This window comes from Bidens hawaiensis, unplaced genomic scaffold (genome assembly GCF_021521415.1).
Source record: "Bidens hawaiensis isolate Kalapana, Puna unplaced genomic scaffold, B.hawaiensis_p1.1 tig00002525_1, whole genome shotgun sequence".
Lineage (NCBI taxonomy): Eukaryota > Viridiplantae > Streptophyta > Magnoliopsida > Asterales > Asteraceae > Bidens > Bidens hawaiensis.
In genome coordinates, this window is record NW_027491138.1 from 3,091,105 (window position 1) to 3,103,904 (window position 12,800).

Here is a 12,800-nt window from a genome sequence, read left to right on the forward strand (position 1 = left end):
ATTTAATTGGATGAATCAAACTTCTCTGGATAAATTAAGGTGTGTACAGATCTAGCATATCTTAAAATAGGGTGGTTTAACAAATAAGCTGAAAGAAGCCACTTAAACGAGCTAGGTTGGCCAACTCATTTTCTCTTAACTAGCTGCAATTTGAGCTTGACCTCAGGCCTCGACTCCCAAAAAGTTCAAGTCAACTCATTTAAATTAAAACTGATACTTGATGATAGTTTTAATTAAGTTAAAAGTGATATGCTCATATTAGGGGGTATGCTTTTGAACCATTTTTGTGCTTACTCAAATAGAATTGACATTACAATTACAGCTTAACTTAAGCAAGTCAAACAAGCAATCGGACGAGCATATGGCACAATTCTAGGACTCCAACTCTGATTTTTCCGGCTTTTTTGTTATAGCTATTTATTTATCAATAATAATAATAGTAATCAATAATCAATTATATAAAGATATTTCATAGAAGGGGAACGATGTTAAAGGAACTCAGGTAACTGTAATCAAGTCCTAGCTATTCACTAGTAACTACTAACTATATAATATTCCGTTTATACAACCCATGTAACACACAAGTTTCTAATATAGTATATATAGATAAAAATAATTAGATAGTAGAAAATTAATAAACGGGCTGAAACTGAACGAATAAAAACAACATAAACACTTGTAAAGAGTCGTGATTAATTCATTCATATATACATCACACCTCATAAAAAAATGCTCTTAAATTCATACTTGAAAACAACATTACCTTAGACACAACAGCATCACTCACAGGCAAAGCTTTGTCCCAAAACTAGTAAGGCAAACCGCAAACGCGTGAAAAGCAGACAACGGCTGCCTATAATCCATGGTGAACACGTCATCACCGACTTTCCCAAACTGAAGTAAGACCGTCTCACCGTCACCTTTGCCACCGGGCTGGCTTTGATCCAATGTAGCCACCAACTGAAAGTTCTTAACCGATGCAACTGTAACCTGGCCATGAAAATTCAAGCACCAGCATTGCAAGTGTTCATGCCATCTTGGAGCTTTGTTTCTCAAAAGGGTTTGACTTTGACATGATGCAACCGACTTTGACCTGGTCAACACACACTCATCTTCAGGTTTATTGGGTTCTGGTGGAGATGGTGTGCATTTTAGTGAGCATATCATTCTTCTTGGACCCCTTGATTTTAAGAGGTTGAATTTGTATGATACTTCACCGATTTCAAAGTTGCCTGCGGGAACTTGCGGGCTTATTTGTTTGCTTGTGAACCGCCGCCCCGATCTGCTGCTTGACGGTTTTGCGCCGTTGTGTGGCGGTTGTGTGTCGTATATTGTGAATTTTGTTCCAAGAAAATCTGAGCTGTGTATTTATATTATGCAAATAAACTAGAATCATAAAAAAGAGATGCAGGAAGGGGTGGTGCCTGTAAACGAACCAAATGTTCAGTGAACCGTTCGGCGGGAAGTTCATTCATGTTCATTTATTTAATAAACAAACAAACATGAACAAAATTTTAATTTCATTTAGTTAAACAAATAGAAGATGAACACGTCTTGTTCGTTCATTTATATTCGTTTCCATTTATTTATGTTCAGTTTATGTTTGTTAAAATTTGTTCATATAAATTCGTTAATATGCTCATTTAGATTTTTTATGCCCTTTAAAATTTAGTCTAGTTTTAAAAACATTTCAGGCCCAACACATTTTTCACATTCACTTTTAACTAGCTCAGTTATGTTCGTTCATCTATGTTTAGTTATGATCACTCGATTACATTCGTGAACCGTTCGTTTATATTGTTAAAAAACGACATAAACGAGCACATTCATATTCTTAATGTACGAACACGAACAAGAAGATCCCATTTGTTCAATTGTTTGTGTTCGATCGTTTGTTCCCTTAAAGTTAACGAATACGCACATACTCCGTTCGTATTCGTTCGGTTCATTTACATGCCTGGGAGGGGCATGCATCTTTGCACCATAAGAGAGAATTATACATCATTATATCCCTCTAGATTTTATATTTACAGAAAACTGAAAAGTAATGACTACATCGAAAATGACTAACCGCAATTTACCAACATAGGCATTGCTTCCTTGAGCTGAATCATCAGGATCGAGTGACATTATGTACTATGTGTGAGCACCGTTTCTATATCTCCGTGCTGCCAACAAAAACTTACCCTTGTTTGTAAATGCTGCCAAAAATAGAATTCAAGTTAATAAGAGAGTTACTATAAATAGCACTATTCAACAGCATTTTAGAACAGGAACAAGAAAGTATAACCGACAATGGAAGCTCAAATTCCCAACTTTAAAAGTTAAACTTTCATAATATCATATTTAACCTCTCAAAATTATCATATTTACCCATGGTAAATAAAACAAATAACTTACTTTAACAACTTGTTTTACTGAATAAACAAAGAGGACCTTACGCATTGAGATGATTCTTGGTAACTACATTGTTTTACCACTTGTTTATTAAAAGAACCAGACTGCAACGACATGCATACTTACATGGGCTAGCGGCAAGATAAAGGTAAAACACTGAATTCTTCTTGTTTCTTTTAATTAAGCACTGAATTGGAGAATCACGAGGACCAGGCTGCAACGACATTAAAGTTATTCATCCATTGAAAACAAACTTCAAAAATGACACTCAATAACCTACTGTTCTGGAAACATAAAAGGTTAAGCGTTTGCTAAAAAAAACAATAGTCACAACATGCACAAACATTAACTAACCGCAAGTTTGACATCTTGTTTTGAAAGTAATTATGTGAAATGGAAGAATCAGAATAATCAGATAATCAACGTAACAAAATGAGATGCAAGTCATAGAATTTGGATGCACTTATGCTGTTTAAAGTTTCAAAATCATATAATCAGATGATTTCATGATTCAAAATAACCAGATTAACATAAGCATTCCATTCCAAAAATGGAAACCATATAAGCATATTATCTGCATCAGTTTTATTACAGCTACTATATATATTCAATGCTGTTTACAGTTTGGCTTTTTGGAATTTGACTTCTGTTTACAGCTGCCTTCCATTCTATAACCACTAACTAACCTTTAAAGTAATTAACAAATCTAAATCATTCTCACACTAATCCAATTAACCAATTCAAGTCAGACACATCAAATCAATCAGAAAACCTAGGCTAACCTAACCTAAGCTAACCTAATCATACCTACCTGCTTAAGACACGAAGGAAACGTGATCTTCCCGGCGTGAAGTGGAGGCTTAACGACCTCTCGACTAACCTCTCTCCACCGTTTACACACACATCCACACGCCACCACGTTTCGCCGTAGTGGCCACCGCTCATCGCTCGCTTCCACTCGCTTAATAATCTCTCCTAACAGCTCCGGCAACATATTCGCCCAATAACCTCCTCCGCCGTCCGGTTCGCAGCCACCGGCAATGCCACTTTCCGGCGAGTTTGAAACGGTTCGTGATTCGTTGACCGAATTGGACCGGCTGGTGGTTCGCCTTGATAGGAACAACCTTCGTAACGACATCGTTTAGAGAGAGAAAGAGAGACGGTGATGAGAGAGAAGAAATGGCGAATGAAATGAGGGGGTGTGGTGAAGCATGTGCTTACGTGTCCGTCAGTAGATGGAGTTTGACGGACGGATGGATTTGAATGGACTTTATTTTTACTTACTAATTATATCGTCACGTTACATTACAACGTGTCCAAAAAAGAAAGTGGAAAGAGTGGTGTGGATGGTTGCGTATCTTAAAAAGTACGACTGTTTAATAATTGATATCGTTGTATAAATAAATTATGGTCTTCTTTTAATAATGTTTATTACCTTTTGAGACGGGTGTCGATCATGCATACTTATTTTGACGTTTCAGGTTTGACGTATTCGGGAATATCATCAAGGATGAAACACACCAGACCACCACCATAAGAAATCCTTTTGAGTCAGGATTCAAATATGAGACCTTGAGATCTTAAATATTAACCATCACCCACGTGTCATATAGCAGAAGATGAGTGGCCTATGTTGTGGTTAGTTTTTGGAAATGAGTTGTTGATGAATAACAAATAATGTTAGTTACTTTAAGTTTTGTTTTAAAAAAGATTCGGTTTATAGTTTTTTGAACAAAGTCGAAATGAATGTTCGAAGAATGGTAGTTTGGAAAGGCATGTGCATATATGGCAAGGCTTATTGTGAGAGGTATGGTAGTACAGACAATTAACCGGTGTATACTGTATAGTTTTTTAGATGAGCACATGTAAGCATTGTTGGAGCCTCATGCTACATTGTAAAATCAAAATATCACCTAAGTAGCCGATTGAAAATTGAGGCTGTGAATATTGCTGGGTTTTCTTGCATTGTTTTAAAAAAAAATTTTAGGCAGCAAAGTGTATATATGAACCGATCTTGATCAGATCACTAGGAGTCTAGTTACAAGATAATGAAAACATAATGCAAATCACATTGTGTTCCAAAAGTTTACCTTAAACTTGGTGATTAAAGTGGATGCGATAATTGTAGGTGTGATCTACAACTTAGCAATGATTGGATGCTACCACTGGTTAGACCATATTTATTAACCGAATGATTTTATATAGATTCCGAAGTTAAAATAGACTTAACGAGCTATGTGCATATTTTACGTTTTATTTTTTTCGACGTCTATGTATTAAAATTATACCGCACAATCGAGCTTTTGCTTGTTTAAGTGTTTTCTTAAAATAAATAAAAATGTATCTATCTACATCTACCTATATTCTAATAAAGTAAAATAAATGTGGACACTTGTCATGTTTTGGTTAATTCTCATAATTTTTTCCCTCCAAAACTAATATGCCTTAATATATGTAATAAATCAATAATTATTCACTTTTCTTTTACACTATATTTATATAATATCTATATATTTTTATAAATATAATTATTAACATATTATTTTACTATATATTCAAAATACTTGGTGAATTCCAAAAATCAATAACAAATCATGTTTCTCAAATGAAAAATTATTTCTGGTTTTTTTTGTGGAACTTGAATTTGATTTTATGGGTCAAAAGTTGGTAAATAGATTGTTTGGTACAAGTTAACTACATAATGGTCAAAATTTGTTAGGGTCAAAAATAAAAATTTTGAGTATTTTGAAAAGTTTGAGAATGCAAAATAGATTTATCGTCAAATTTGTTATTGGTTCAAAGTGTTGACTTTAAAATGTCAAAAGTATGAAAGTTAAAATTTTAAACATGATTCGGGTTTCAAATTTATTTTTAAGGGCATTTTTTGAAATAATCAAAAGATTCGGGATTTGACAAACTGACTATTTTCCCCTCAACTATTAAAATTTAAGAAAACATTGCGAACACTTTCGACATGTCACCCCAATGCCTATCAATGCTTAACTTTTATCAAATTTGAAATATTTATGTCAAAATTAATTTTTCTTTCAATGGTGATCAGAACATCGTATGGGAAACATGACATGCTAAACTATGCTCAAATGAAACAAAATATTCACAAAATTGAATGGCTTAACATGTTGTTTTTTATGTTGTCATTATGACAACGTCGAGAAGCCCTCTTAAACTTATCAAAATATTTTTCATGGTGTAGCTCAGAAAAACATAGTGCTTAAAGAACATCCATTGTTACAATTTAATATTCTACTTTCCTTTGATGGGTGGTAAATTGATAAATATATCAATAAAGGTAACGCTCCTTTTGTATTTAGGCTAAATGGTTATAACTACTATCGTATGAGAAATCTTATTTCCGAAATTAGTTCATAACCAAAATTCTTTCATACATATATGACACCGATAATGAATTTTTCAATAGAAATAAGCATTAACGGGTACGTTTTTGCATGAGCATTTTTTTATTAAGTTCATTTAAAAATATCATTTTGTGATATAAAATCAATTTATGTACACATTTTATAGATACAAGCATAGATGTAATACATTTTTTTTCATATACGCTATGTAATTATTTGTTTTACTTTTAATTTTATAATTTGAATTATTCCGTGTGTGACACAGGCTCTAAAACTAGTATTCTAATAAAAGAAAATAAATATGACATATGTCACTTTAAGATTCATTCATAGCCTAACTTTCCTACTCAAACTATTTTCTATTTTTAATAAAAATGTATTTATGTCAGTGTAATCAAAACATATTAATCTATCATTTAATCAAATAATAATTACCTAAATTTAGTAATTAAGAATATTTGGGTGTTTAGTTCAATATAATCAAAATATTTATGTCTTTTATGAGATCAAATCTACCTTTTTTTTTACTAAATCACTTTAGATACACTTTTGAGTGTAGAAGACGAATGCGGTAAATTCAATTAACAATATTTATGGGTCTAAGATGATAAAAAAGAAATTATGAATGAATAATAATTTTATTCTCATGTCCTTCGTGAATCCATAGAGTTTTCATCTATTTTTATTAAACTGTAATACAAAATTGTGTTTTATTCCTACTAATTTTATATATTATGTTATTTTTTATATCATCATGTAACGTCCTCGTTTCTATAATAAGTGAATAACATATTGCGAGTTTATTTTAGTTATCGTGTCGTTCGACATCGTTTCAAATTAATTAAATAACATGTAGGACATGGATAAGATTAAAAGAAATTGAACTTAAGAGTGATTATAGGCTTGAAAGCCTTTGGACTTGCCCATTTAAACCTTAAAAACCCTAAACATCCTTATCATAATCATTCTTCCAATCATTGTCATACACACACAAACCTCCTGTGCACAATCAAATCCAAAAGGTAAACATTATATTCATTTCATTTTCTCGTTAAGAATGATAACAAAATGAACCGAGTCTAACCGACATAAACGAACTCGTTAGGGACGAGATTCAATTAAATCAAATGAATGAAAATGGTAATAAAAATTTGACAAAAACAATAATAATACAATTAATAATAGCAGCAAGGTGTTAAGAAAACTAAATCCGGTGACCGACTGAACCCGGATCCCCGAAAGCTTGGCCAAAATCATGAAACTTGAACCACCGGACCCGTAAATGTTCCTTGTTCTCCACACTGAACACCAACAGCCCAAGATGTGAACTAGATCTGAGTTACGATGAGAGTGAAACTCGTCTCTGGTGAACAGAAGACTTGCACGAAACCCGAGGTGGGGTAATCAAACCAGAAACAGCCCATTTAAACCCTATGCGATCCAAGTTAGGAATCCTGGTATGCGACTCATCTGTGAGGAACCCTTCGCACGAACTCTGACGCGAATAGATCATACCATTCGCGCGACCCGAACCCGTGCGAATCCTTTCCGATCACCCATCCGCGCGAATTGATTCATCATGCGAATCGTTTGTACAAATTGATTCGCATCCTGTGCGAATCGTTTTACGAGCGAATGGATTTGGTGCGAACCGAATTCATGCGAAATAAATTTGATGCGAGTTAACCCAGGCGAACTCAATTCCGTCCCCATGATTCTGTGCCGGCGAGGTGGTGGCCGGAATTACTAGGCGGCGGTGGCTAGGTTGGGTGAGAAGGAAGATGAAGAAATAGGAGGAGGGGTCACTGGTTTTTATATGTGGTTAGGGTGGGGGGCATTATAGTAAATTCTCTTGAAATAATAATAATAATAATAATAATAATAATAATAATAATAAGAGTTAGGTTCAAATAAGAAATTTAATTTTCCTAAACAGGATAGAAAGGAATGTGTTTTAGTTTAACGCTTTAATATCAAAACCCACTTACTTTAATCTTAAAATCCACTTCAATTAATTTCCAAAACCCACTTACATAAAACTCACTTACATCATCACTTATCTCCTACAACCACCACCAGTCCACCGCCCACCGCCACCACAGCTGTCACCCACCGCCACCATATCGCAGGAAAAGTCCGAAAAAACACAATGGAAAACGCTATAAAAAACACAATGTGAAAAACACAATGAAAAAAAAAACACTATGAAAAAAAAGACAATGATAAAAAAACCCAATAAAAAACACAATTGTATGGCATAATGTAAAAAACACAATGATAAATACAATTGTATAACACAATTTTGTAAAACACAATTTTGGTAAAACACAATACGTAAAAAACCCACTATTTTTTTTTAATTTTTATATAACAATATGGTACTCATATAAAAGATAAAAAGGCACTCGTTATTATGGTGAATTTTTTTTCAATAAAAACGTCGTAAAAAAAGTTATGGACGTTTTAAAATAATGGGGGAATTTGGCATATGTCTTGCATGTGGAGAGAGAACGTCAGCAAATGTGTTATTCCTTTTATGTCATTCCCCTTATTTTCACACATGATTTCCACCTAAACTAATCTCAACCCTCCATCTTAAAAATCAATGAACAAAATTACTTTCTATCATTCCTACAAAAATTATACTTCCTATTATAACCTAACCCATAATAATAATAATAATAATAATAATAATAATAATATGAATATGATGGCATGACAATAAAAGAGAATACATGGATGCTAGACTTGAATGAAACCCGAACCCCATACCCGACTTGTTTAGAGCCCGCAACCCGCCTTATGCTAAACCAATGGCTTATAGGACCCGTTTCGAAACACTTAAACATAAAAGCTCGTATATAAGTGGAGGAATTGTAAGGAATGTACAAACGAAAGATAACTTGTAAAATATATACATATATAATATAATAATAATAATGTGTGAAAGTGAGAACTTAAGACAAGTTAGGAATGTCAATAAATAACAGGGAAACAAGTATAATATATGTATATAAATACTAATAAATAAGGTTAAGTAGATTAAATTAATAAGATCGGTTTAAGAAGGTTCCATGTCGGATCAGTTAACTTAAAAGTTAACCCCGCTAACTTAAGAGAATAAATAACAAACAAATAAAGGGAATTAATACGTGTACGTTATTAACAGTTAGTCGGGCACAGTTGAAGAAATTCATTACTATTAATTCGGAGAAGAATCGTCTACCATGTAAGTTCTAGCCCCTTTCTCTGTGATGTTTTTCGGGGCTGTGTGCATATTCCTATGTGATAGTTAAAATACTTATCCTAAGTGATAAGTATAAGTTACGTGTATGATTGTGCATTGGATGTTATTATTATATGATGATTATATATATATATATATATATATATATATATATATATATTATATTCGTAAGACATGTAAAGTATGCACGTATGATAATGAAAGTATGAAATGGATGAGTATGGATAATTGACAGGACATGTATGGTTGTATGGTTAAACGAGACGAAGGGACCAGACCCTAATAATATATGAGATGACAGGGACCAGACCCTAATAATATCTGAGATGATAGGGACCAGACCCTAATAATATATGAGATTGAGGCAGGAGGGACTAGACCCTAATGATATCTGAGATAGTAGGGACCAGACCCTGATAAATCTGAGATAGAGGGACCAGACCCTAAGAATATCTGATATAGAAGAAGCATGATAGTTTACGGTATACCATAGGAAGAGCATGAAAGAAAGTATGTAAGTACGTACGCATGTACGTAATGAATGTATGAATGAGTAACAGTAAGTAATGTATGTAATACATACCTTCAGACACGTATAAGTATGACTATGAATGTATGTATGTTAATTGATTATCTAGAACTCACTTAGTGTAGCTGACTTTTAGTATGCATGCATGCAAATAGGATGAGACAGGTTGCATGAGGGAGACACGTGGCAAATAAAAGAAGACTGGCATCGAAGAAAAGAAGAGTCACGTGTTATTTATACTTAATGTTTAAGACTTATGCTATTTCCGTTTAAGACAAAGTATTTATGTTATGTAAGAATGGTTGACTTTTATTCCGCGTTTTGTTTAAATTAACTATGATTCTTCGAATTATGTGAATGAGTAAATCCAACCAGTGTGAAAGTAGGGCACCCGGGTCGGGGGCCTTACACATCATAATAAAATATCTTATCATCCGTTGTAGAATCATCATTCCATTAAACATATAATTACAACTTACAAAATCACTGTGTACATATTTTTCGTGATTACGAAGAAATTGCGTGAGGATACATCAGCAGTCGTATGTATATTCCATTAGAAAATATAATTTGAATTTATAAAACCATTTAATTTTTATAGCTTAACTGTAATAATTTTTTTAAATATCTCGTGCATCACATGGGTTATAAAACTAGTTTTTTTAATAAAGCAATAAACAACCCAAGAGTAAAAGTAATATGAAAAGGAAAAAAGCAGTTTTAATTAAAAAGTAATTAAAGTTTATGGGTTGCTAAGAAGGGAATGAATAATCACCAACAAGAGTAAAGCGTAAATCCACACCATTCTTGTATTTGCTAAGAGTAACAGTTACAGCAGCCATGGAGAAAAAAGACGGCCCCAAGAAGAACATCGCCATCATTCATCCTGATCTCGGAATCGGTATAATAATATTAATAATAATAATACTCTTTTTCTTTAATTCTTTCAATTTCAATTTCAACCTGTCATTCGATCCAATTGCTATTTGCAATTTCCATACGAATTGCTCAGTTCCTTTTGCATAATCGACTCAAAATCGTAGATTGATTTGCTCTAAAACTTTAATAACATCACTCCTGCTATAAATCAATGCACAAATTTCAGTTTACATGATCTACATCTGTTCAAACTTCAATTCAATTTAGGTTTTTTTTTTTTCATACTTTTCGGAGATTATCATCATATCTATAATGTGTTATTTATTAATAATATTATCTGTCAGGAGGAGCTGAGAGGTTAATAGTTGATGCAGCAGTAGAGCTTGCATCTCATGGTCATAATGTTCGCATCTTCACATCTCACCACAACACAAACCGTTGCTTCGAGGAGACACTTGCAGGTTACCAGACTGGTTTTCTCATATTTAAACACCTTCAGTAACTTACATTTGTGTGTTTATCTCAATATCCAGGTTCATTTGCAGTTACAGTATACGGATCTTTCCTTCCCAGACACGTATTTTACCGTTTTCACGCAGTATGCGCGTATATACGTTGCATATTCGTTGCTCTCTGTGTGTTGTTTTATCATCCCTCATTTGATGTTGTAATTGCTGATCAAGTCTCGGTTGTTATTCCAATTTTAAAGCTTAAAAAATCTTCTAAGGTATTTTGAATATAATGAAAACATTATAAGTCTTATTTAGGGTTTATTAATTGAATTTTTGTTTTTCTAATTTAGGTTATATTCTATTGTCATTTCCCTGATTTGTTACTTGCAAAACACACAACACTTCTTAGAAGAATTTACCGGGCGCCCATAAACTATTTGGAACAAATAACAACCGGGATGGCGGATTTAATACTTGTTAACAGCAAATTTACAGCATCCACTTTTGCTGCAACGTTTAAGCGTCTTGATTCTCGAGGGATTAAACCGGCTGTGTTGTACCCTGCGGTCAATGTTGACCAGTTCAGTCAACCGAATGGTTATACGTAAGCATGCACGCACTCTCTTTTATTCTCTTGATATCCTGTTAGTTTGAGGTTGACCATAAGGCTGGCTTTTTAAGGGTCTTAGTTTAGATTTTTGTTTTTGCAGGTTGAATTTTCTTTCAATCAACCGTTTTGAAAGGAAAAAGAATATTGACTTAGCAATATCAGCATTCGCAATGCTTGACTCTCGTGACATGACATTAACGATTGCAGGCAAGTTTATTTGAATCTTTAAGTTAAAAAGTTGCACCCGTTATATGTATAAATATAAATAATTCCACCTTGCAAAATATATGCTGTAGTGTTATGTGTTCCAATTTTCTTTAACATGAAGGTAAAAAATTAACATCAGTGACTGTATCTTCCTGGTGCTATTTATTTTAGTTATAGGCTGGCTATTCTTATGTATATATTTGAGTTAAATACATAAATTAGTTTCCCAAAGGTTAAAAAGACAAAATAACCTCATGTTCAGTGCATATGACTAGACTTAACAGTAACAGGAGAAATTAACGTATGTTGGTGGAAAGGACGTCAACTGTGACAAAATGTAAACATAAAGAATGATTGCTGTTATTTCCTTAGGTGGATTTGATCAGCGATTGAGGGAAAATGTTGATTATTTGGAGCAATTAAAATTATTGGCAGAAATTAAAGGCGTGTCTAAACAAGTTAATTTCATCACATCTTGTTCAACTGCTGAAAGAAACGCGCTTTTGTCTGAGTGCCTATGCGTTATATATACACCAAAGGTAGGTACCTTACAAAGTACAAACATCTATAATTTCAAATTTATGAAATGAATATTTTATTTTCTGTTCTAATTTTGTATGTAACTAAGGATTGGTGTGAATATAATTATCAGGATGAACATTTTGGGATAGTTCCACTTGAGGCAATGGCGGCCCATAAGCCTGTGATAGCATGCAATAGTGGTGGCCCGGTGGAGACTGTGAAAGATGGAGAGACTGGGTTTTTGTGTGAGCCGACCCCACAAAGCTTCTCAGTGGCTATGGCCAAGTTGTTGAAGGACCCCTCGCTGGCAGAAGAATTGGGCTCGAAAGCCCGAGCCCATGTTGCCACGTCATTTTCTACCAACACTTTTGGTAACCAATTGAATCAATATGTTTTGGATGTAGTGGGGCAACATAGTTGGTTGAAAGCGGAATGAAGAAAGGTGATATTATTAGGTTGTGGATTGAGTATACGGTTGACTGTTTTGAGTTTGGTTGTGACATAACTTTAGAAGCTTTCTGATCCATCTAATTTGTAACTTTTTAAAACATTACTCAAAGTAATTATCAGAAACTTTATT

The 12,800-nt window shown here is 33.6% G+C and overlaps 1 protein-coding gene and 1 pseudogene across 2 annotated transcripts; one reads left to right on the forward strand and one right to left on the reverse strand.

The window, feature by feature from the left end:
* Positions 1–573: 573 nt before the first annotated feature.
* Positions 574–3,543, reverse strand: LOC143620024 (tubby-like F-box protein 7; annotated as a pseudogene). The gene is made up of 4 exons (XR_013151276.1): positions 3,209–3,543; positions 2,524–2,611; positions 2,072–2,201; positions 574–1,360 (listed from the first exon to the last, which is right to left on the reverse strand). The product of XR_013151276.1 is annotated as a tubby-like F-box protein 7 (transcript).
* A 6,831-nt stretch (positions 3,544–10,374) lies between these two features.
* On the forward strand, positions 10,375–12,760 carry LOC143619961 (uncharacterized). The gene is made up of 7 exons (XM_077091776.1): positions 10,375–10,451; positions 10,774–10,890; positions 10,963–11,156; positions 11,232–11,485; positions 11,592–11,698; positions 12,071–12,237; positions 12,351–12,760. The coding sequence occupies exons 1-7, from the start codon at positions 10,391–10,393 to the stop codon at positions 12,654–12,656; spliced, it is 1,206 nt and encodes a 401-aa protein (XP_076947891.1). The 5' UTR covers positions 10,375–10,390; the 3' UTR covers positions 12,657–12,760.
* Positions 12,761–12,800: the final 40 nt, after the last annotated feature.